Source organism: Plectropomus leopardus, chromosome 11 (assembly GCF_026936395.1).
Source record: "Plectropomus leopardus strain MGB_pleo_1.0 chromosome 11, ASM2693639v1, whole genome shotgun sequence".
NCBI lineage: Eukaryota > Metazoa > Chordata > Actinopteri > Perciformes > Serranidae > Plectropomus > Plectropomus leopardus.
Genome location: NC_142186.1, coordinates 24498567 through 24522695, shown reverse-complemented (window position 1 = coordinate 24522695; position 24129 = coordinate 24498567). Strand labels below are relative to the sequence as shown.

Sequence of the window (24129 nt, the reverse complement as noted above, 5' to 3'; positions counted from 1 at the left end):
GAGTAAAATTATATTTAGTTTAAGGAATTTCAATAAAATATAATGTCAAGAACTCCTGAACCAGACTATGTCATAAAAATAATAAATCACCCAGCAGCAGAGTTTGGTTTATGCTCTGTAATCCACTATTAAAACTCTAATCTGATTATATCATGGGCATGGACGGAGACGGGATCAGGGGCCGAGCTCGCCCATCAGATCCACTCTGACCAAACATCAAGCATCAAGCCCAGACTTTTTACCACAGGTATAAAGGGAGCTTGGATCAAAGATTTGTCCTCTTATTCGAACAAGGCTTTGAGTTGAGGATCAGTTCTTCATATTTAATCACACAGTCCCCTGGACAGAGAACTGTAGCTTACTGACATCATTAACAATCCAATTCTTACAGTATGACTTTGTTTTTGGGAGGCCTCGGACAGCAAAGGGTCATTTTTATGCTGCTTCATACCAACATACATGTGTTCAACAAACTTTATCATAAGGCTGTGTCAGCTCACTTTTTCTGTGAATATCCTACACACTATAGCTACAGAACACCTGCTAAATGGACCTTGAGACAAGATTGTTTTTGCAAACACTTTTCCAAAGCTAAAAATGAGGCTTTTAAGCCATAATGAATGAGAAGTCCTTGGAGTGCCTGGATAAAAAAAAAAAGAAATTTTGAGCAACTATATTTCCATGACAACTAGTTGGACTCCATCTGCAGATGAAGACTTCATTGTATTTCACTTTCTTGTCAGATTTCTATAATATTTTTCTCACATCACAAGTCATACACTGTTTCACATTACATTTATACAGACGTACATCAGAAATAATTAAGCCGCTTCACTGCAAATAGTTTTATGGTTTGCTTCTGTGCTAAGCCTACGCAGGTACACAGGTCTTAAAGGGAAATTTTGATATTTATCAACCTTGATCCTATTTTCCCATGTTCTTGTGTTTACGTGACTAATGAAAGAGACAGTTTTGAAACTGGTCCAGTATTGAGGGACAGTGCTGAAGCCACAAGCGGCTGCAGTATGATCACTCATTAGTGTCAGTTCTCACCCACCAAAAGTGCTTGTTTTTGTCACTGACAGGCTCAGATTGGTATTATATGCGTCTAAACAGCAATATAAAAAGAGTCCCTGCAGAGGTCAACCTTTTTGTTAAAAATAAATAATTTTTGTTTAACCAGAAACAGCCCAAAAATTGCAGTTACAAAACTCACACCTCTCTCTCAACCTCTCTCTTTTTTCACCTTTGCAACATTTTTGCCACGTTTTTGCCAAATTGCTAATTTGCTCACATTTCAGAGGTGTAAATGCCTGAGAGCGGCGTCTGAATGCAGCGCAAGAAAACTGATGTCGATCCAGGTTTCAAAGGGTTAAGGTTACATTTTAGCCAAACCAGAGATGGTGATTAATATTAATAAAATTAATATTGTTCCTTAAAATTGAATGTGGTTGGTATAATTTCAGGTCTGTTTCTGGTTACACAAAAAGGACTTTACTATCTAACAAAGTAGTCCACATCTGCAGGAGGCCTTTCAATAACATCAGTATACACTTAAAATAACAATCTGAGCATGTCAGTGGCAAAACAAGTGTTTTTAGTGGATGTAAATTGGTTACATTGCAACCCTATCACTCAATACCAGACCAGTTTCAAAAATTATTAATCTAATCTGATTTAATTAGTCACTCACACAAAGATGTGGGGAAAATGGAGGACAGGTTTAAATATACTGAAACTGCCCTTTAAAAGAAATGCACCAGAGGAACATGGCCAAATGACACCTCAAAGTCTGACTCAACAATTTTAGAGACAAGAGAGTTTTTGATGAATCATCAAGAGCATGTAGTGAGATGAAAAAGGCTTCAGAGCAGTTACTAACTGGGCCTTGTGGTGAGACAAAGGACCCTGAGGAGAGGGGCTTGAGCTGACTGACCTCATCTCGTCTCTGGCTTGAAACTGAAATTCCTGCCATCTGTCTCCTCTGCAGGGCGTGTTACAGTAAGAGGACTGATTTAAAACTGCTGATTGGTTATTCGCTTGTGTTGTCTGACATAAGAAAAAGCTGTAGTACATGTCACTGGGTTTCTCTGGACACCAGCTGGTAAATTTCTGGCCAATCTCTAGATCTTATTTCCACTCCCTGATCTGCAGCAGCGCCCCTCCTCATCCCGGCTCTGGGTCAGTGTTATCAGCCAATCCCTGCGCGCAGCAGCTGGGTCTTGGGTCTAACCACGCCCCCTCCCCCGGCCCCAGCCTCGCTCTGGAAACGCTCCAGCGTTATAAATGCATTGTCCGGCACTTTAACGGTAGTCTACGGTCGGCTCCTCGTCCTCAGCAAGTGATCTGCCTATTCGCCGTTGTGAAACTTTAGCATCCACTATGAGGGAAATCGTGCACATCCAAGCCGGCCAGTGCGGTAACCAGATTGGTGCCAAGGTAAGAAAATATGAATATTGAGAATATTTTTTATTCTTTATTTTTTTAAAAAAATAAATCATATTACTGATGAAACGCCACAGGCACATTATGAAGGACACAATCATATTTTAAGTCCTTATGTGGCTGATTGTTTGATTAAATGAAGACAAAGGACTCCTGTTGTCTCATTACGCACGGTTTTAAAAAACCCATTCCTTTCATAGATATGATACTTTTTTGTATTTTTACACATCGTAAATCATGAAATGCACTTATACCATGCGAAAAAAACTCAATTGTTGGTGTTTATTCCTGTGCTTTTCTGTCTGGATCTTGTGCACTGCGGTAACTGGTGGGTGGGTGTGGAGCAGCGGACCGTGCTTACTCACATTGAAATAACGGTATAACGGGGCTCTTGTGTCTCGACGGGTTTTGTTCACACAACACCGGGCGTGTCTGCGTCTCAACTGTTGAGGATTCAGCTGACCTCAAGACATTGTCTAGGGGGAAAAGAAAGAAAAAAAATCAGCCTATTCTTCACTTGTCAGAGCCCCTCAGTCAGTGTATTACGCACTCCGCACTGGTTTCTTTGTCTTGCACAGGCAGATATGGCTGGTATTTTAGACAATGAGTAGAAGAAGGGATGGGAGGCCTGGTTATTTTTCCCCCATATGACTGATGAATCAATAGTTTATATTGATTCGATTTTTATTCCTGCAGGGTGTAGACGCAGACTGCTGTTTCAGCCTGTGAGAAAGCAGGAGGGGGGGCTGTAGAAAGGGTGTGGCATGGATAATTGGTGAAGAATGAATTGCTACCTTTAAAAAGACAATTAAAACGCATTTCCTAAAAGACATAATCAGTGCTTTCAGCATTGAAACACTCTCATATACTCGCTTTTTTCATTTTCTAAATGTATTTTTACTGTATTTAATAGGGAATTACAGTCTGCCTCACAAGTACAATAGGCTAACATCACCCACCCAGTCTTACAGTAACAATTGCAGTCTGCTACAGTCCATGTCCTGAGGGCCCGTTATTATCCCTGTAATATTGCCTCCTTTTGTTTTACAACTGATCATTTGCTACAGACAGCATATGTTTAAGTGGGACCTCTCAAACACACACAGGAATCTTACCCTGCTAGTCAAAAATACCAAATTACTAATAACCCATATATTACAGGATGCATCATTATTGCAGTGATGCTCTGCTGACAGAGATTTTAATGTCCTGCAAAGCAGGGCCTGTCTTTGTAATCAATTTCCTCTCCTAACCAAATTAGGGGTGGGGTGGGGGAGGAATGGAGGAAACAGCTGATGCACAGTGGGTGAAGTCATTGGGTTCTCAATGTATGGCAATTGCCGGTAATGCCTCGAAAGAATATCTACAGGAAATAAAAACGACTTATAATCATTATGTATGCTTTTAATGAATTTTCATAGCACAGAATGCAAACTGTAGTAAATGATGTGTATGTTTAGGCTTGTGCAATTTAGCTTGATGCAGTAAATTTATACACATCTTAATTTTTAAAGCATGGATTTGTGCCTTAGTTTTGCCCAGTATGGTATTAAACCACTGGCAGCGATGATCCTCATTTGCTTCCATTCCCCCAGGACTCATTGACTCAGATGTCCAGTGGATATGATTGACAGAATTGCTGAAGAGCTACATTGTGGTGAATTAGGTCAGGGTGTGGCATTGCTTTCCTGCTTATTGTCCTCATTCTTTCACTGGGCCTATTTTCATTCGTTACCGATAGTCATCTACCAGGTCACTGTCAAATATCTGTCAGTTTGTCCATCTTTTTAGTCGCTCTTTTTCGGCTCTTTGTTCTTGTCACCCTGCTGTGATGTCTCTCTTATTAAGGTCACTTGGTCATTTTTTGTTCTACATGGTCTTATTTAAATGTCATGATACTTAGACCACAGCTGACTCCCAATCTCTTAAGTACTGAGCAGCAATACGGCCTGCTTATCCAGATTACTCTAAATCCTCCTATTGCTGCTGTTAGCAGAAAATCGCAGGCTGTATGACACTAAAAAAAAGGCATAGTTGGAAGATATCACAAAAAATATGTGCACGCAAATGGCTGCCTGCGTATGCAACAGTCGCACCCGCTTATGGGATTTAATGCATACGCGCACTGTGAGTGTGGTCTTTAAAGAGTAACGACATGAATACAGATTTGAAGACAATCAGTGTCTTCAGTGTAGTGTGACCGCCTGCAAATGGAGTTTATTTTCAGTGTTGCCCCTAGAGTGATCTGTAGCCCCTTTGTACTCCCTCCTTTGCATTTTACATCTGAAAGAGCTGCATTCTGCTAAGTCATGACTCGATGGAAATATTAACAGCTGCATTGTATTAAATGGGTTAATATATGGTTAGTGCAAGGGGAAAAAACCCTGTCATTTTCATCAGAATCCAAAAAATGCAAACCCACTGCTGTTTTCCTCATTTAAAGTCCCCAGTCCCATAAACCGCATCGCTAACGGATACATGCGTACTTTCTTTGCAAGTAACTGTCATGTGATACCTTCCATTTTGTGTCTGCAGTTCTGGGAAGTGATCAGCGATGAGCACGGCATCGATCCCACAGGGACTTACCACGGAGACAGTGACCTGCAGTTGGACAGGATCAGTGTCTACTACAATGAGGCTACAGGTATGTTATCTTCCGAACAGCTGATTTGCCATTTAATTCTGCAGTTTCACATGTAATTATTTTCTCGTGGCTGCTGTCATGCATGGATTTTCTCACATTATGTTTCATATAATATCCAAGAATGTGGTTTTCCGCATTATTGAGTTGGTATGTTTTCTCTCTCCCTATCTTTTCTCTTTCTTGCGGAGGAGGTAAATACGTGCCGCGAGCCATTCTGGTGGACTTGGAGCCTGGCACCATGGACTCTGTGAGGTCTGGACCCTTTGGGCAGATCTTCAGACCTGACAACTTTGTGTTCGGTGGGTTGAATAATGCAATGTAATCATGATACTGAATGACTAAAGCCTTTTATGAGCAGAGGTAAAGATGGCTCATATGTCTCTTTTTCCCTGCAGGCCAGAGCGGTGCTGGAAACAATTGGGCCAAGGGTCACTACACAGAGGGAGCTGAGCTGGTGGACTCAGTCCTGGATGTGGTCCGCAAAGAGTCAGAGAGCTGTGATTGCCTGCAAGGATTCCAGCTCACCCACTCCCTTGGTGGTGGAACTGGATCCGGTATGGGAACCCTGCTCATCAGCAAGATCCGTGAGGAGTACCCCGACCGTATCATGAACACCTTCAGTGTCGTGCCCTCTCCTAAGGTAACGTACTCTTGTGATAGAGCAGAAGAATTTTAATTTTAGCTCTTCCTGCCTCAGGTTTTGTCCTCTCAGATCATGAGACTGAAGAAAGATTCTGTCTTATGTCCTCAGGTGTCAGACACAGTGGTGGAGCCTTACAACGCTACCCTGTCAGTCCACCAGCTCGTAGAGAATACAGATGAAACCTACTGTATTGACAATGAGGCCCTGTATGACATCTGCTTCCGCACTCTGAAACTGACCACACCCACCTATGGAGACCTGAACCACCTGGTGTCTGCCACCATGAGCGGGGTCACCACCTGCCTGCGCTTCCCTGGTCAGCTCAATGCCGATCTCCGCAAACTGGCTGTCAACATGGTGCCTTTCCCCCGTTTGCACTTCTTCATGCCTGGCTTCGCCCCCCTGACCAGCAGAGGCAGCCAGCAGTACAGAGCCCTCACTGTCCCCGAGCTCACCCAGCAGGTGTTCGACGCCAAGAACATGATGGCTGCCTGCGACCCACGTCACGGCCGCTACCTGACCGTCGCAGCTGTATTCCGCGGGCGCATGTCCATGAAGGAAGTCGACGAGCAGATGCTCAATGTCCAGAACAAGAACAGCAGTTACTTTGTAGAATGGATCCCCAACAATGTGAAGACCGCCGTCTGTGACATTCCACCCCGTGGCCTCAAGATGGCCGTCACTTTCATCGGCAACAGCACAGCCATCCAGGAGCTGTTCAAGCGCATCTCTGAGCAGTTCACAGCCATGTTCCGCCGTAAGGCCTTCTTGCATTGGTACACAGGTGAAGGTATGGATGAGATGGAGTTCACCGAAGCAGAGAGCAACATGAATGATCTGGTGTCCGAGTACCAGCAGTACCAGGATGCCACTGCCGAAGAGGAGGGCGAATTTGAGGAGGAGGCTGAAGATGATGCTTGAAGATGAAGATGTGAAGGTCAAGATGTCAATGCCAAAACAAAAATAATCAAAAAAGAACAACCACAAAAGTAACCAAGGAACAAACATAGTGTCTGAAGTATTGCTAGAATTAAACTTTAGCCTTCATTAGCTATCCCATGTGATTGACTGCGAATAAAGTTCTCAAATGAAAATGTGTGTGCCTTTCATTAATGCTTGCATATCACGAAGGATTTCCAGAGATGGATGAATGCTAACTCTGTTGAGGTCAGCAGTTTTCGCCAGTAGATGATATTGATGCACCCATGTGCTATTTCCTGCAGCCATAAAAATAGCTGTGTCAATTAATTTCATCATGCATGAATAAGTAGCATTCTGTTCCATGAGCATTTAGCTATAGAACAGTTATTTAAACAGGAATTCTCAGTCTGGACTATAGGCTGTTGGTGCAGACAAGCAGTAGGTCAAACATGGTTTCCAGTTATTTTTGGACAATTTAATGAGGTAATGGTTAAGGGCACACAGCCAATATGCATCATGATAGAGCCAGACTAAATTTTTTCTCTCTGTGCCAAGAAAAAATAATATATGCGTTTATAGTTTCTCGTCAGGTTTTGCATTGGGGGTGAAGATGCAGGTGCACCACAAAATAAAGTAAGTAGCTTGTATAACTATAATTTCGACAAATAAACATAACACTTCAAAATGTTGCTGGCAACATTTTGCTGAACCTGGACCAGAGGGCATAAATTTATTTGCTGGGTCCACATTCGTCAAACACAGGCCTCAAGTATGGATAACTACTGAAAGGGCCTAGTGGGCTCATGCCCAGGGGCCCAAAGTGTCATGGGTCCCATGCCCTTCACTTGCAAAACGTCACTCAAATTAGAACCAGCCTGGAAGAGATTTAAAATGGACACAAATAGATGCAAAGAGATACAAAATAACTACAAAAATGTGCAAAACAACTACAAAGAGATACAAAACAACCGCAAGAAGACAAAATGACTACAAAGCAAAACAAAATGAACAAAAAAGAAAAAAAAAACAAGGAGATTTACACAACTACCAAAAGACATAAAACAACTACAAGAAGCCACAAGTTGACTCATTAAGACACAAAATTACCACAATGAGACACAAAATTACCTCAATAAGACAGAAAATTACTTTGGTAAAAAAGGAAAGATTTTCAGTAACACACAGATTACTACCTAGAGACCCTAATGACTACAAAAAGACAAGCACCACAAAAGGATGTATTATGACCAGAAAGAGATGCAAAGCACCAAATACACAAAATTATCTCAGACATCCATACAACTACCAAAAGACATAAAAAAACTACAAGGAGCCACAAATCACATCTAAAAGACAAAAACTACCATAAGACACAAAATTACCTCAGTGACACAGACACTGTATTAAGTAAGAAAGGAAATATTTTCAGTAAGATGAAGATAACCCCCAAAAGACTCACATGACTAGAAAGAGATGCAAACCTCCTGTGTCTTGTCTGTGTGTCTGTGTGTCTTGCTCTTATATAGAAGTGGTGGTAGGGTCCATATCTGTGTCCTAGGGCTTATTGTTTTATCATTATCATTAACCCATGGTCCCGGGGTTACTGTGAGGTAATGTGGGCCAAATATAAGCACAAAAACAAATAACAATAGTAGTGTCCTACCTTTTGGAACCATATTTGAGACTTATCCTCAAGGTCAATAAGTATCATCATTAATACCTTTATACCAGGTTATGTTGTGCCTTACTGCATATAATACTCTACTTCCTACAGAAACTTAGGACAGCTAAATTCCAGAGCAAGATCCTGGTCAACTTCTGCAGAGGAGCAATAGAAAGCATACTAACTGGAAACATCATGAACTGGCATGGTTTGTGCACGGGCCAGGACAGGAAGGCTCTACAGTGGGTGCTTAAAACTGCCCAGAACATCACTGGCTCTCCTATACAGAGCATTAGTGACATTGGTGAGGTTGGATTGCTTTACAAAGCCCAAGGGAAACTTGAAAGATAGACCCCACCCAGCCTCAGTTGGTTCACCCTGCTGCTATCTAGCAAAAGATACAGAAGTACCTTCTGCTGTACCACCAGACTACAAAGCAGCTGCATTTCCCAGGCTGTGAGACTCATAAACTTGTCCTTTGAAAGCAAGAAATGTTGCAGGATTTAAGGACAATTTTTTAAAAAATGACTAATAAATCTACCCTGTACCTTATATATTCATGTTCAGATTTTCATCTAAATTGGCCTTGTGTCAAAGATATCAAAAGAGAAAATAAAGCACTATCTAATCTGCAGAATGAAATCTCCTTGACACCTTCATAAAACATAGGCCTACCTAGCAACCAACTGTATCAGGGACTATGTGACAAAAAGCAAGAGGTTGGCTGATGTAACATTGTTTATAAAGGCTTTATCGTTACTCTATCATTTAGCGATCTATTATGATATTTTCATAGTATGTTCTAAGTTGTATAATTCATGCAGACTTGAACAGGGCGTTTTTGTGGTGTTATATGTGTGCTACGTCCCTTTACTTTACTCACCACGTGTGGCCCCTTTATGAACCAGAGCGCCACGGACACGACACTACTATGAAGAATAGCGCCTCTCACAAAGCTCGTCCAATCAGAGACGTATAAATCAGGGCGGAGATTTAAACAACCAATGGCAACAGAGTAAAGCTTGAGTGATGGCTTTATTGACCAATCGGGTGCGTGTGGAACGCCTCTTGTGGGCTTGGACGACCGGTTCCAGGATGTGCATGTTTATTTTCTTTTTCCTCCACTGACTGAAGCGCTTAAAGGTAGCTATGAGATCACAAGCTTTTTCAAAAAATGTTTCATGAAGACAAATTCAGAATGCACCCAGATTTTAAATTTAAAATGAGTTAATTTTTAGAAATGGGGCTTACTACGTTCAAGCCAGTCATATGACCGCGTAAACTTCCTTCATAGTTTTCAAGGTAATTGCCTAAAAATAAGTTATTTGAAGTAAAGTAGGAACAAATTATGTTTAAATTGAGAATCTTATTTGCTACTAATTCAATAAATAGGCGAAATTGCAAAATAGATGGTTAGATTTGTGATTAATGGGAGTTAAACGACGATCCACGTATTAAACGTTAGTTTGTTTTTAAGTTGACCGGAAGTTGGACTGCTGTGAGGATATTTTGATTTGACAGACATGTTTAGACTCGTTCAGTAAAAGTTGTACCACTGCTTCATGCTAAAAACTGTAAGATCGTAACAAATACAACAGAAGAGTATAGTTAAAAAGATCATCTATTAGTTATTCAGGCTAACGTTAGCCGCATGCAGTTACCTAACGTTACTTATAACTGCTAACGGCTATTAAGGCTTATCTGGCTAGGTTTTGAGGGCTGGTTAAAGCTAATGTAAGGGGTAAAAGCCGAGCATTAATATTTATTTATCTGTGTTTAAATTTAGTAGTGGTCTTGTCTTACCCTGTGTGAGAAATGGAGGCAACTCAAATGATCAGTGACTCAATCTTGGAGTCAGATGAGGAAGAAAATGAAGAGAATGAAAACAAGAGGGGACGACCACTGGCTAAACTGTGCATCTTAAAAAATGCACACATCCCTGAGACAGGTGAGGGGCTGACTACTGCTGTTATTACACCCACGGTTTGTGTATTTATGCAGTCTGTCTAACTTGCATGAACAGGTCTTGAGTATGTGTTTTTTTCTGATTCTCTGTCAACCAGAGTTCCCCCTCTTTTTGGGAAATAATGTGCTAGGCCGTGAGCCCAACACCTGTACCCTGTCCTTACAAGCACCCTCAGTATCCAAGCAACATGCCACCATCTGCATCTCTGTCTACAAGAGAAGAGGTCGTCCCAGTGAAGTGGACGTAGAGGCTCTGGTTTGGGACCTAGGGAGCATGAATGGGACCCGCAAGGGCCGCTTAAAGCTGACTCCGAATGTGCGCTATGCCCTCAGTGAGGGTGACGGTTTGGTGGTGGCAGACATCCCATGTCAGTATGTCAGTTGTGCTGCAGATGCAGTTTCTACTCAAGGGGACACGAGGACTCCTGTGAGCAGAAATTCAGTTGTAAATGCCAGGATGCCAGATGCCTCAGGGGAAAAGGGAGGCAACACAAGCACAGGCAGCAAGAAATGTGTCAATGGAGGTACAAAGGCCAGGGCGGCACTACCTGATCGGGAGGACACTAGGAGGACTCCTGTCAGAGGCGGTTGCCTGTCCTTTGAGCAAACTCCAACACAGCCACAGGGGAGCCTGGTCCCAGAGTCTGACTTGGACTCAGACGGAGAAAGAGGAGACAGACGGCGCAAGGCTCTAGGTATGTAAATTATGTGAACACATATAGATATTATGGCTTCTTTTTGTATCTGATATCTGACATGTTTATTATCTTTCACAGTGTCTGATTCCGACTCCCATAAATTAAGTCCCACCTGCTCGACATTCCTGAGTCCTGCAAACAAAATCGTCCCTGAGAGGTATATTAGCATCATCTTATGTTGGTCTTTATGTGTATATTCATCGGGATGAGGATATCTTCATTATCCCCGAGGGGCAATTTATTCGGCAGTCAGCAGTATTATACACAAATAAATTATTTTATAAAGGATATACAACAAATACCAAAAAAAACAAATCATTCTGGGTTAGTTCAAAAGAAAACAATAAAAAATATCTCAAAAGATTATTTAAGAAGCCAGTGGCTTTTGGGACAAATGAGTGTTTTTTCCTATTTGTCCTAAAAGGTGACATTTTATATCTGTGGCCTGATGGGAGCAACCTGAACTCACTGAATAAGGGGTGACTGGGATCAGCCAAGACTGATTCTTGTTCAGGCAAATCATTTAAGTTTGTGCCTGCGATCTTAATGCAAATGTGTTTTAAGTTAAGTGCCCCGTACCAGCAGATAAAAGAAAAGACAAATAAAACATTCTTGTGAAGGTGCTGTGAACATTAATAACACAGACATAACCAGTCCCTGCAAGTCTGTGTAGTTTATTCTTTTTTTTCTCTTCTGAATTATAATGCTTGTCCACTGTTTTACAGTGAGGATGAAAGTCCCATCACACCGTCCTCCTCTTCTAAAAATAGGCCTCACAGACATGTCAGCTTCAGCGCGGAGGAGACGGCTATAGATGTGGGGCGACAGCAACTGAAGAAAAAAAAGACAGCTGCGATTATGTACGATAGTGAAGACGAGGAAGAAATGGGGGAAGAAAGAGCAGCACTAGGTGGGAGGACGTCTGAGGGAAGTGGACAACATGTGTCAGAGAAACAGGAAGGCAATGTCAGTCTCACAGGAGAAGATGAATTGCCTGAACCCACACCATCAGTCTTCAAAGATGCGATCCCTGCATTTAACATGGACAGTGACACTGATGTGGAGGGAGAGGAGGAAGGTGTGGCATCTGCAGGTCCTGTGACCTTGAATACAAACCAACAAGCTGATCAGCAGCCAAACACAGCCCAGTTTCACATGGACAGTGATACAGATGTCGATGACGATGATGCCTTGGACAAAGTTCCTAAATCTGTGCCTTCCTCTACTGACCAAACCAAACCTCCTCATGATGTGTCCGTTATTCAGCCAGAGGGCATCACTATGGACAGTGACACTGATGTGGATGATGATGATGCTGCCGTGTCAGATGGTGCTGCAAAAGCAAAAGCAGCATCACTTCAAAGCACACCCACAGCTGACTCTGCTTCTTCAACACAGCCGAAAGATTTCCACCTTGACAGTGACACAGACGTTGATGAGGAAGAAGAAGAGGAACATGGAGCAAATAATACGTGCCCTAAAACAGATGAAACTCCCAGTAGATTAGATATCAAGCCTACTGGGCCTGAGCCTGCCCCTGCTGCACCTCACAGCATGCATTTAGATAGTGACACAGATGATGAAGCTGTTCCTGCCCCTGCCAGCAGTGAACCCTCAGTGGCGTCTGCAGTCACAGAATCACGCACCACTGCAGACACAGAAACAGGTCTTGGTATTTTGTCAGACAGCGACACAGATGTGGAAGCCGAATCTCCTCTCGTCATACCTGTTGCTGTCTCAACATTGTCAGATGGTACTGATACCAAGTTAGAAGCTTTTCAGTCTGATACTGATGCAGACACAGATGCTGATGAATCCAGTGTGCCCCCTGCTGGACATGGAGTCAATCCAGCTGACATTAAAGTGAGCAGTGGCACAGATGTGGATGATAAGGAAGTGGAGGATCAGATTCCTAATCTGTGCAGAGAAAATACACCTGGGTTGCTGACTCCTCTTCTGCAGAACTGCTCTACTCCTGTACAGACGACAGGTCAATCAATTTTTAAATAATATTATGTATGTAAGTTTCTGCAGCTAAGATTATTTTCATAATGGTTTCATCCATCCATAATGGTTTTTCAGTTCATTGTTTGGTTTAAAAAAATGACAGAAAATAGGAAAAGTGGAAAAATCCAGTTATAATTCCACACAGCTCAAGTTGATGCTTGCTTTGTTGGACCGACAGTCCAAACCTCAAATATATTTAGTTTACAGAGAAAAGCACCAAGTCGTCACATGACAAAGCTGGAACCACCAGGCAGTGTTTGATACTTTTATTTAAAAAAATGAATAAAATGGAATTAGATCATTGAAATGCATGCTAATTAATTGTCTCATGATTGGCTAATCAATTAATTGACCAATCCCTGAAGCTCAAGAACAAATTAATTAATTCATTTACATTATTGCTTTAGGTTATTGCTGTTTAGTGGAGGCATTTTGACAATTTTTTTAGCATTTATTTCGTTTTTTTAAAACACTTAATTTGCTAATTTATTATAACAAAACAGTATCAACAATACAAACAGTAATGGCAAAATAAAGTAAAATAAAGTTATAGTCACACAATTACCAACTCCCAAATTGTGTAGGTGTGTGCCATAAAGCTTATTCATATAATTAAATAACAGGACAAGCCTGTCATTTTGCAGTGGGCTCTATTTAGCAACTATATATATATGTATAGATATAGATACATGGTACCTCTGTTTCTAAATTTAAAGACAAGTCATGGTCTTCTTCATCCACTACATACGTTCAGCATTTTGAAGATATTTTGAACTTGATATGTAGGAGCATTTAACTTGTATTTTAATTTTTTTCCCGCTTTTGGATGGTTTCAGAAGGAGAGGTAGAAGATATGCAGACACAGGCTTTTGTGAGTCCTTCCTCCGGTGCATTTAGACGTGAGTAAAACACTTTTGATACAGTCAAATTACACATAATTTTGTGTCTATATCTAAGGTAAGAGGGTATTAAATACTTATTTTAACCTGGCACATATTTCTCTTTTTTTCCTATTTTTTTGTGCAGTTCCCCCTGCTCTAAGACCTATGGGGTTGTCTCCCTGCTCAGACAGCCAGGAGGATGAAGACTTTGTCGTGGCCGAGACGCAGTCCTTTGTTCTCCAGGACAACCCCCCCAAGGAACACACGATGGACCACACCCAAGCCTTTGGCCTTGAGTCCTCTGTTGATGACAGAAGCAAACAGTCCAGCAGATCTTTCCAGCTGGGGCTGTCTGACAGCAGCCACCTGCAGGATCAGGCCCAAGCTCTAGCTGCAGAAAGCACCCAAGCTTTTGTTTCTGAGGCGGGCGGTGCAAATCTGGAACAAACCCAAGCATATGCAGATAGAAACTCCTTAGAGAACGAGGCTACACAGGCTTATGGCGAGGATCAGGAAGCTGACAAATGTTTAGTAAAGGAAGGTCAGGTAGATTTGGCCCTAGAAGCAACTCAGGCATATATTTCAGAGCCCCACAGTTTCTCAGAGGACGAAACAGATGAAGACGAGAGAAAACACGTTGCTACTTTTGAGACTCAGCAGTTTCCCACCTCATCTACTCTCGCAATGGCTCAAACCCAACCGATGTCTGCCTTTGAGGAGGAAGAAGAGAGTTTGGATGAAGAAAATCCAATTTCCTCTGTATTACAAGTTAAGCCCAGCCCACATAATGAAAAAGAAGAGAGGGAAGAACATGAAGATGCAGCTCAACCTCAGAAGGCGCACCTCAATGACGCTCTGTCTGTAGCTGCAACTCAGCCCATGTGTATTAGTGACGATGAGGAAAGTGATGATGAGGACTTGATTGCAGGTCCACGAAAAAGAAAAGCAAAGCCACTGCAGCTTGAAGATACGCAGACACAAGAGCTCACAAACTCTGAGTTATCACATGTTGAAATCCAGCCCATGCACATGGGGGTAGCTGAAACTCAGCCCATGGCTACAAGTGGAAATGAGGAAAGTGATGATGAGGACTCGATTCCAGGTCCTCTAAAAAGAAAAGTAAAGCAACTGCGGCTTGAAGATGAGCAGACACAAACATCCACAAACTCTGAGCTCTCTGCCGTTGCATCTCAGCCAAGGGATACGGGTGAAGATGGAGAAAGTGATGATGAGGACTCAATTCCAGGTCCACGTAAAAGGAGAGCAAAAGCACTGCAACTTGAGGAGACACAGCCCCTCTCTGGTTCTGAAGTCTCTGCCGTTGAAACTCAGCCCATGGTTGTGGGTGAAAACAGAGAAAGTGATGATGAGGACTCGATTCCAAGTCCACCAAAAAGAAGAGCAAAACTATTGCAAATCCAAGAAGAAGAGACACAGCCGCTCTCGCCTGTTGAAACTCAGCCCATGGAAATAAAAACTAGTGTGCGGCCTCAGAGAGGAAAGGAGAGACAGTCAGAAGTTGGAACCAGCGGCACCACAGTAAAAGGTAAAAGAGGGACACGATTAAGAGATGAGGAGGAGCAGGAAGAGTGTTCTGAACCTCCCAGAAGACAGACAAGGGGGAAGAATAAAGCTTTGCCCACTACCAGAGGAAGGAGGGGAAGATCGAGGCCTGATGAGCAGGAGAGTGAGGAAGAGGAGGAGGTAGAGCCGGCAAAACAAGCCAGAGGGAAAAAATCCACAAGACAACAGAAAGATAACAAGGAAGAGGAAGAAAAGCTTGCAAGAAACAAACAGGCTGAAAATAACAACCTAATAAAGGAACAAGAAAAACAGAGGGAAGAACGAGACAAATTAGAAAGAAAAGAGAGAGAAGAGCAAGAAAGATTGCAGGCTGAAAATGCAGAAAGGACGAGACTTGAGCAGGAGAGAGCAGAAAAAGAGAGAATAGAGGGGGAAAGAAGGGAAAAGGAAGAAAAGAAAAGAGCTGAGAGGGCGCAAAAGGAAAAAGAAGAACAATTGGAGAAGGAAAAAAAGGAGAAGGAAGAAAAAGAAAGATTGGAGCGTGAAAAGGCAGAAAGAGAAGAGAAGGAGAGATTGGAGAAGGAAGAAAAAGAGAGACTAGAGAAAGAAAGAAAGGAGAAGGAGGAAAAAGAAAGATTAGAGCGTGAAAAGGCAGAAAAAGAAGAGAAGGAGAGACTGGAGAAGGAAGAAAAAGAGAGACTAGAGGAAGAAAGAAAGGAGAAGGAGGAAAAAGAAAGATTAGAGCGTGAAAAGGCAGAAAAAGAAGAGAAGGAGAGATTGGAGAAGGAGGAGAGAGATAGAATAGAAAAGGAAAGAAGGGTACAAGAGGAAAAAGAAAGACTGGAGAAGGCAAAGAGGGAACTAGAAGAGAGACTTGAGAGGGAGAAGAAAGAAAGATTGGAGAAAGAAAAACAAGAAAAAGAAGCCAAAGAAAAACATATAAAAGAGCAACAAGAAAACAAGGAAGAAGAAAACAAGCCCAAAACACCCACAAGAAGCCGAAGAGCAACTAGAAGAACAACTGCTGCCCTGTGCACAGGAGAGAGAGAACAAGACTCGACAACTGCCAGTGATGATGTCCCAGCGCGGAGGACCAGATCTCGCTCCAACTCTTCCAATTCTGTCAGCTCTGAGAGGTCTGCTTCGAGTGTTAGCACCCAGGGGAGCAGAGGGAGAGGCCGAGGCCGAGGAGCAAAGAGGACCAGTGAGCCACCCCAGACGGCCATCGCCAGGAGCAGCAATGGGAGGACAGCGGCTGCAGGGCCGACAGAGCAGGATGTTTCTCCTCAGGGAGTCCTTTCGAGATCCAGCTCCACCAACTCCCTTAACTCTGAGGTTTCCAGCTGCAACCTGAGCTCTCAGAGAGGAGGAAGAGGTGGAAGAGGAGGCCGGCAGCGAGGAAGAGGGAGGAAAACAGAGGCAGAGCCAGATTCCATCCCTTCTATTCAGAGTCAAAATGACCAGAATTTGGCCTCTAAACCTACAGCTAGAGGCAGGAAGAGCAGGAAAGCAGAAGAATCTGCTAGTGAGGTTCCCCATGAGGCTGAGAAAGAACAGACAGACTCTCAGCAGGCTAGTACCACAAGAGGGCGACGGCGAGCCAATGCTAACACTCCTGAACCTGCTGCAGATAAGGAGGACTCTTCTAATCAGGCCTGTGCCAGTGAAGAATCACCCCTGTCTAAAAAGAATATCAGGGGCAGAGGCCAAAAAGCAGTTAAGAGTGAAACTGTGGAGGCACCAGTAGCTCCTGCTGTCAGTGATAGAGATGAGGCTAAAGAGACAAGAAAGGGAAGAAAAAGAGAGTTGGAGGCAAATACAGAGGAGAGTTCTGGCTCCAGAGTTTCAAAAGGGAAGGAGAAAAGTCAAACAAAAGAGGCAGCAGAAGAAGAGGCGAAAGATGACATTCCAGTCCAAGCTAAGAGAAAAGGCAGAGCATCCACCGCTCAAGCTAAGAAAGATGCAAATGATTCCCCCACTGAAGTGGGGGAGAGAGAAGAACGTGAGAAAATGGGGGAGACTGTGGAGAGGAGAGGCAGAGGTCGGACATCTGTGGTTCAAAAAAAGAAGAAAGAGGAGCAGGAAGAAAGTGGATCATCTGTTGATCAGGATCCACATGTGGATGCTTCAAAGGTGACTTAATTACTTCACTTTTAAACATATGCTTTGGACATTTTAAGGTCTAAGATGTTGTTGTTTTGATTGAGACAAAAAGGCATTAAGGCTGAAACATAAATCAGACCCAACGGAAAGCTGAGTAATATATAATGAGTGTCCAGAAACCTCTGTCCTTGAGATGGAAGGTTTTTACCTTGGCCAAAGGCCCCGGTGCATTTTTCTGTCTGAGTCAGCCTTTCCAACATAATGCACTGCAATCCACATCAGGGACTGTCTTTGCCTCTCCTGCTCTCAGAGCAACAAGAGTAGTCTGACCTGTTCTGCATCGCCATTAATACACTAATGAATTAAGAGGTTTAGTAGTCACAGTAACTTCCTACTCAAATGTTTTATGTTCCTGGCTTTCATAATTGCTCTGTCCTCGTCATTCTCCTTGTGTGTTTCATGTTTTGTCCTTGTCTTTCTTTTATCCTTGTCTCATTTCCCATTTTCTCTCCCCTCTAACAGCACCAGACTCCCACCAGCAGTGCATCCCGGAAGCGACAGGCTCCTGCAGACTCATCACCTTTGGCAAAGACCCCTCGTTCCTCCTCGGCCTCCCCGGCAACAAGCATTCGATTACGAGCTGCCAGCCAGTCCTACAAGGTTTTACATGTCTTTGTACACGTGGTCATATTTGTGATAAAAACGATGCACAAGAGGGAAATTGCACTGTAATGGCCAACAAAACATTTTTAAGTGCGCTTTCACAAAGATCCATATTGAGCAAGAATTTAATATGAACCAACTACAGAAAATTGAACAATTTATGATTACATGCATGACAAGGCTGTGCGTGGCTAAATTTACAGGCATCAGAATGAGATTTGTTTCATTTATAAATGAATGACTACTTGAAATCGGGTTAATAAGCGTCATGTGAGTTAACACGGCTTTGACCTGTGTGTCTTTCTTTCAGGTGCTGTTCACGGGCGTGGTGGATGAAGAAGGAGAGAGAGTGTTGGCTCGTTTGGGAGGCTACATGGCTAAAGGTGTGGCAGATATGAACTGTCTGGTGACTGATAAGGTGCGCAGGACTGTCAAGTTCCTGTGTGCAGTGGCTAAAGGAGTCCCCATTGTCACCACACAATGGCTGGACAAGGTTAGTTTCTATAGATGAGTTAAAACTGACTAAAGATCAGTTTTCTCTCTCCAATAAATGAATGTTGAAGTATATGTGTGTGTGTGTGTGTGTGTGTATATATATATATATATATATATATATATATATATATATATATATATATATATATATATATATATATATATATATATATATATATATATATATATATATATATATATATATATATATATATATATATATATATATATATATATATATATACATATATATTTATGCACCTACTACTCTCAAAGACAGAGACATGGTGAAATAGACAGTCATATTGTCTCCCTCCCCTCCCCCTGTGTTTCAGAGTGGTATCGCTGGGAGCTTCCTGCCTCCTAATCTCTTCGTTGTAAAGGATCCGGAGCAGGAGAAGAAATTCAATTTCTGCCTGCAGGACTCTCTATGTACTGCCAGCAGTCAGCCTCTCCTACAGGTACTCTTAACTCAGTCATACCATTTATTTCTGAGCTTATATTATTTCTCTTAGTGAGAGGCGGACAGAGTGTCATTGTGGCATTTCCCACAATTGATAGCACAGGGGTGGTCAATAATTTCGGCCTCCTGGTATTTAACCCGGGGGCAGTGCCTACGTCCTGCGTCACGCAGTGTGCTTGATGGGCATTTTCACCGACTCATGGGTACTTTTGTCACTTTTTGGATAAAGTAGCAAAAACATGTCCTTAAAAAGGTGTTTATTAACCTAATCTTTGCCTTCACCCCATTATTAAACCTCATGCCTAACTTCTGAGATGTTTTCTTCATTTTTGCTCGCTCTTTGTACTGCTGGCATGGCTTCAACAGAAATCATCAACTAAATAATGTACAACAACAAAAATCTACTCAGACTTGGGGGGCATCTTGCATCATGGCAGGTTTTCAATTTCTATGTATACTGGTGTGGGACCAAATATACAAATAATGTATGAGCACTTCCAGCGCCTGGCTGCCTGAACATGTACTGTCAGAGATTGATTGTTTGGCTGCCAGGCTAAAAGTCAGGGATATGGGCCTACCTGTTGCTGTCTCAGCCTGGAGCCGTCATTTCTCGGTCAGCTCACTCCCCGTGATCCAACGCTGCTTCGCTTCAGCGATCTTTTAACAGTTCATTTGTAGACATTAAACATGCGGAAAACAACAGAAAACAAAACTTAATAGGGAAAAGAGGAAACTTCACCATTCCCTTATGGCACTTAGAAAACATCTCTGTTTTCTGTATCATCTCTTTTAATTACTTCTGCCCGCCCCCTTTCAGACTGACACAGGCTCTACCTCGAGGTAAACCCAACTCACTGAGCCTCACAGCCATGCAGAACAGCCAAAAAAGACAGTGTGCCTGACAGTGTGCCGTCATACATGCAGTGTGTATTGTTCAGTCTAGTTTGTGTAATTGTTCAAGCTTTAGAGGTAAAACCAGCCCATACATTGACACTCAACTCCAACTTCTCATTTTCAAACCAAAATAATTCTGGATTTTTGCTCTGACTTATTATAAAGGTGCACAGAGGTTATCATATAAAGTATGAGCGCATACTCAGAGCATGGGCTGGTGAGAAAGCGTACAATGCTGCATCCTGCAAAACACGCCCAACCGGGTGTAATATTGGGTTTTTACGAATAATACTGAAAGATGGGAATAGAAAATCATGGTGGGGATCCAGACATGTTTGAGTTAGAATAATCCCCAGCCTATAAAACATCTGAAATTCTTGACTTTTTACCATCAGTCATTGTTTTCAGCTCAGCCTCTTTGTACTTGGCATTCAAAGGTCCTCATGAGCACAGTGTCAGTTGTTTACCCTTACACTTCGGCTCATGGGAAGTAATTTGACATTTATTGTTATACTTGTTATGTTTTATGGGCACTTCGGGTAGGAAAGCAGACAGTAAAGTTTCAATTTCTGTTACATGCTCTTACTACTCTGCACTGCTCAGCTCAATATCAAAGCTTAGGAGAAGGTTTGATACATGCTGATGGTCGCTAACATTTGGGTAGGTATGCACATGTAGAACCAAATTCCATTCCTAAGAGCTTTATATTGATTTCTTTTAGACATTTCTGCAGAGACATATGTCATGTACTGCATCTCTTGTCTTCTTTTCTCTTTCTCTTAGGGGTATGAGATCCATGTTACAAAGTCAGTGAAACCAGAGCCAGTTCACATGAAAGACATCATCTCCTGCAGTGGAGCCACTTTTTTACCAAAAATGCCTTCTACTCACAAGGTACCAGTCAAACTGTCTCAGGTCTTACATACAATAAATGAATGTTATTGTGTGATGGTCATTCAATTTATCAATTATAACTGATTTTTCTGTCACTTCCCTTCCATCCTCCCCTTCAGCCCCAGACTTTAGTGATTTCCTGCGAGGATGACTGGCCGCTGTGTGGCCCGGCTCTTGCTGCATCTCTGCCAGTTGTCACAGCTGAGTTCATTCTCACAGGGATCCTTCAGCAGAAAGTTGACCTTCAGACCCACACACTCTCTGCCCCTGCAAATACTCTACAGTCGGCTGGAGGCAAGGGAAGGAGCAGGAAGAAGACTTAGCACCACCAGGGTTTACTATTAAAAAAAAAAACCTCCATCAACTGTACGTGTAGGAAATCCACGATGGTGGGGTTTTTGTATCTCACAGAGGCCAGTAGAAACACTAATGAGTCCGCTGTTCATTTGTATATAGGCCCTTTTATACCTGGTATTAACATGCCACTTGGGTGATCTGGTCACAAGTGGATGGCGCTAAATACAAACGTAAATGAAGACCAAGAGCAGTGTAAACTCTAATGCATCCTGATGCATCCCTGACAAAGACTACGTCATCATTGCAAGACATGGCTGTTGATTTATTGACGGTGTGCTAACCCTCTTTAAATTGCCAATTTTATGACAAGTTGGACAACAGTGTTGCATAACCGTCCATTGTTTTGCCCCATGGAAGAAGATGCAGGTTTTTCACACATTCATTTACCTGTGACGGCCCGCCATGATCAAAAAATCTGCCAACACAAATTGATTTTCTACTTCAAGAGGTGGACTGTTCAGGGGCGCTGTTGGAATAAAGGCACCGTTTGGTTATGCATTGCACCTAACTGTCAGAGCACAGAGTGTACTTAAAATGTGCTTTCACTTGCCTCTGCAGCAGGTGCTCCTCTCACCCATTGATCTCATCAACTCTGACTGGATGGATGAATTCATAATCCAGCCCCCGATTCAAACTCCTCCAACTGCTGCTGAGGAAAAAAGGATTTCATGAACAGTGCATTCACTGACTTGCAAAAATGTCTGAATTTAGAGAGGGGGCACAGAAAATTAAACAACACAACACAGAAGTGGTCAGCTGGAAAAACATGACAGACAGGTGTGACATATGATGTGTCTTAGCTGTCCACTTGTGTTCAGATCACCAAAAGTGCATGTTAACACCAGGTATAAGCAAGCTGAAAGACTAGATGAATGTATTTGCCACAAGCAGCAAAAGTTTATTATTCATTTAACACATTGTGGCTATAGAATTGGTGCAGCTGTCAAATGGTGAAAAACTTTTGCGATGGAAAAAACAAAATTTGAGAAACTTACCAAGAAGTGTCTCAAATTTTTCACATTTCAAAAATCTATTCACAGTGTGATCTTTACTTCCAATCTCACCTTTTGACTTGTACATGTGGAAAAAAATGTAGTTTTTAAAGTTGCAAAAGTTATGACGCTGCTATGCCTGGTGAGAATTAATTACCCATCAACCATCCTTGCCACTTTCTCCCTCTCATCCTCTCTCTGTGCTCCAGCTCCACCCCTCTCTTTATACAACGATAACAAGCAGAGCAGGAATTAACACAGCGAAATTGCTGCTGCTCTCTATGCATTCTGAGTGCTTCGGCTCAATCAGCCAGTTTGGCAGGTACCCAGCCGAGAAGTGGGAGTTGTATAATCATGTTTGGGTGGTGGAATAGTGGAACCCATGGGGGGGTCTGTTTAGAAATACATCAGGTGCGGTGGCCAGGGGATGAAAACGAGCTTGTTTCATCTCCTGATGAAAAGTGCATTATGCCTTTTTATACTGAGTTAATCATGAACCTACCAGTATGTCTTGTCTCCATTAACCTCCAACTCCATTAAGGCTTCATCCAATCCTATTACCTCCAGGGATGAAACACAATATGAGGGTACCTGAATGCTGATGCTTCTCCTACGTCAGTATCTTACAACCATGCTTTAATAGCATCTACCGTTTATGTTTGTGTACATGTTGTGTTGAAAGAGACCAGAATCCTCAGTTGACAGTGACAGTGAATCTTTAAACTTGCTGCATCATTTGGTGTTTTAAAGAAGGACTTATTAGCTTATATCTTAGTTAGATTTTAGAACTGTCAGATAGCTAATATTTCAACACCAAGTTTGTTTTTGTATGAAAATCACGATATCTGTCCATCTAACCAATGAAAACATTAAATCTTTCCTATTATGTTTCACTTTGTATGTTTTCATTTTTGCATATTATGGTACTTTGATATGTATTACTATATCTGTGTTGCTTAGGTTTCAATGCGTTGCTCAGTTGAGGAAACTACAAATTGGATTTAACTGAATTGTGGACTTTAGTTTCAGTTTTTCAAGAGGTCTTATTGATTCAACCAAATCTACCAGCACGGAAGCTAAGAAATGTACGCTTTACATGGGCGCTGCAGCAAAATGTATTTTTGCTACTGAAAAAAAATAGTTTAAGAGTACACTAATTTTTGAATATTTCCCCTGCTTTATCTTACACACTAACTTATGGAGGCAGTGGTAGACCAGCAACTCCAGTGTTCTGCTAAATAAAATGACTGTTTTTATCAATGGAGTCTGGTTGCTTTGATATAACTGCTTCACTTTCCTGTCTGACAGGCTGTTAGACAGCAGTGGATTATTATAAATATGGCATCTGCTTAAACTAATATTGTTTTTTTTGTTGTTTTTTTTTTTTTGTGGATGCTTTTTAGGTGGTAAAAACTAATCAGTTAAGGCAGTGTTTGCTTTGTGCTTTCCCGATAAATTGTCAATGGAGCAGAGCCTGGCTTCCCATGACATCACAAATTTGAGTTTTAACACTAATTTCTATATTTTGGAAAGAGTTCACCGAATTTGGAAAAGAGTCCTTCATATTAACTAATATTTTTGGACTGGCTTAGACTATATGAATTGAATGTATGAATTTCGCATATTCCTAATTCCCCGTTAAATCCCATTAAATTGACTTTTTTCCTCCCCAAGCTAATCGATGAAGTTTTATTGTGTGGAAAATTTTCAGAGAACTGATGTGAAGGAACACAATGCATCAAGGGGATCTTTGAACTTCTGAACACATTAACAACCACTTTGGACATAATGTCTGAGTTTAATGTGTTTACGGACCGCATAGTGCTGAATCAGCATCTTTCGCTTGTCTTAATACCTCATTAAACAAACCCCCTCCT

At 42.0% G+C, this 24129-nt stretch overlaps 2 protein-coding genes across 6 annotated transcripts; both read left to right on the top strand.

Moving 5' to 3' along the window:
- The first annotated feature begins 2280 nt into the window (after positions 1-2280).
- On the top strand, positions 2281-6826 carry tubb5 (tubulin, beta 5). Of its 2 annotated transcripts, none has more exons than XM_042489371.2 (5): positions 2281-2439; positions 4981-5089; positions 5281-5388; positions 5485-5729; positions 5841-6826. In XM_042489371.2, exons 1-5 carry the CDS (start codon positions 2383-2385, stop codon positions 6651-6653), a joined length of 1332 nt encoding a protein of 443 aa, XP_042345305.1. In that variant the 5' UTR covers positions 2281-2382; the 3' UTR covers positions 6654-6826. The 2 variants fall into 2 exon arrangements, with proteins under 2 accessions (XP_042345305.1, XP_042345304.1); XM_042489370.2 differs by having other exon boundaries at positions 5278-5388.
- Positions 6827-9391: 2565 nt separating this feature from the next.
- Positions 9392-23145, top strand: mdc1 (mediator of DNA damage checkpoint 1). Of its 4 annotated transcripts, none has more exons than XM_088084362.1 (12): positions 9392-9459; positions 10103-10264; positions 10380-10976; positions 11058-11136; positions 11705-12969; positions 13823-13885; positions 14013-17524; positions 18017-18154; positions 18468-18650; positions 18988-19113; positions 20793-20903; positions 21023-23145. In XM_088084362.1, the coding sequence occupies exons 2-12, from the start codon at positions 10132-10134 to the stop codon at positions 21224-21226; spliced, it is 6411 nt and encodes a 2136-aa protein (XP_087940488.1). In that variant the 5' UTR covers positions 9392-9459; positions 10103-10131; the 3' UTR covers positions 21227-23145. The 4 variants fall into 4 exon arrangements, with proteins under 4 accessions (XP_087940488.1, XP_087940490.1, XP_087940489.1 ...); XM_088084364.1 differs by having other exon boundaries at positions 9419-9459; positions 10106-10264; XM_088084363.1 differs by lacking the exon at positions 9392-9459 and adding an exon at positions 9468-9618.
- The last annotated feature ends 984 nt before the right edge of the window (positions 23146-24129 follow it).

Excerpts from the sequence above, each read along its gene's own strand:
- mdc1 (XM_088084362.1), top strand. The coding sequence starts at position 10,132 with ATGGAGGCAACTCAAATGATCAGTGACTCAATCTTGGAGTCAGATGAG. Across the intron at positions 10,977-11,057 it reads CAGACGGCGCAAGGCTCTAG|TGTCTGATTCCGACTCCCAT; the intron begins GTATGTAAATTA and ends TATCTTTCACAG. Across the intron at positions 18,155-18,467 it reads CTGCCAGCCAGTCCTACAAG|GTGCTGTTCACGGGCGTGGT; the intron begins GTTTTACATGTC and ends TCTTTCTTTCAG.
- tubb5 (XM_042489370.2), top strand. The coding sequence starts at position 2,383 with ATGAGGGAAATCGTGCACATCCAAGCCGGCCAGTGCGGTAACCAGATT. Across the intron at positions 5,389-5,484 it reads ACCTGACAACTTTGTGTTCG|GCCAGAGCGGTGCTGGAAAC; the intron begins GTGGGTTGAATA and ends TTTTCCCTGCAG. Across the intron at positions 5,730-5,840 it reads GTGTCGTGCCCTCTCCTAAG|GTGTCAGACACAGTGGTGGA; the intron begins GTAACGTACTCT and ends TTATGTCCTCAG.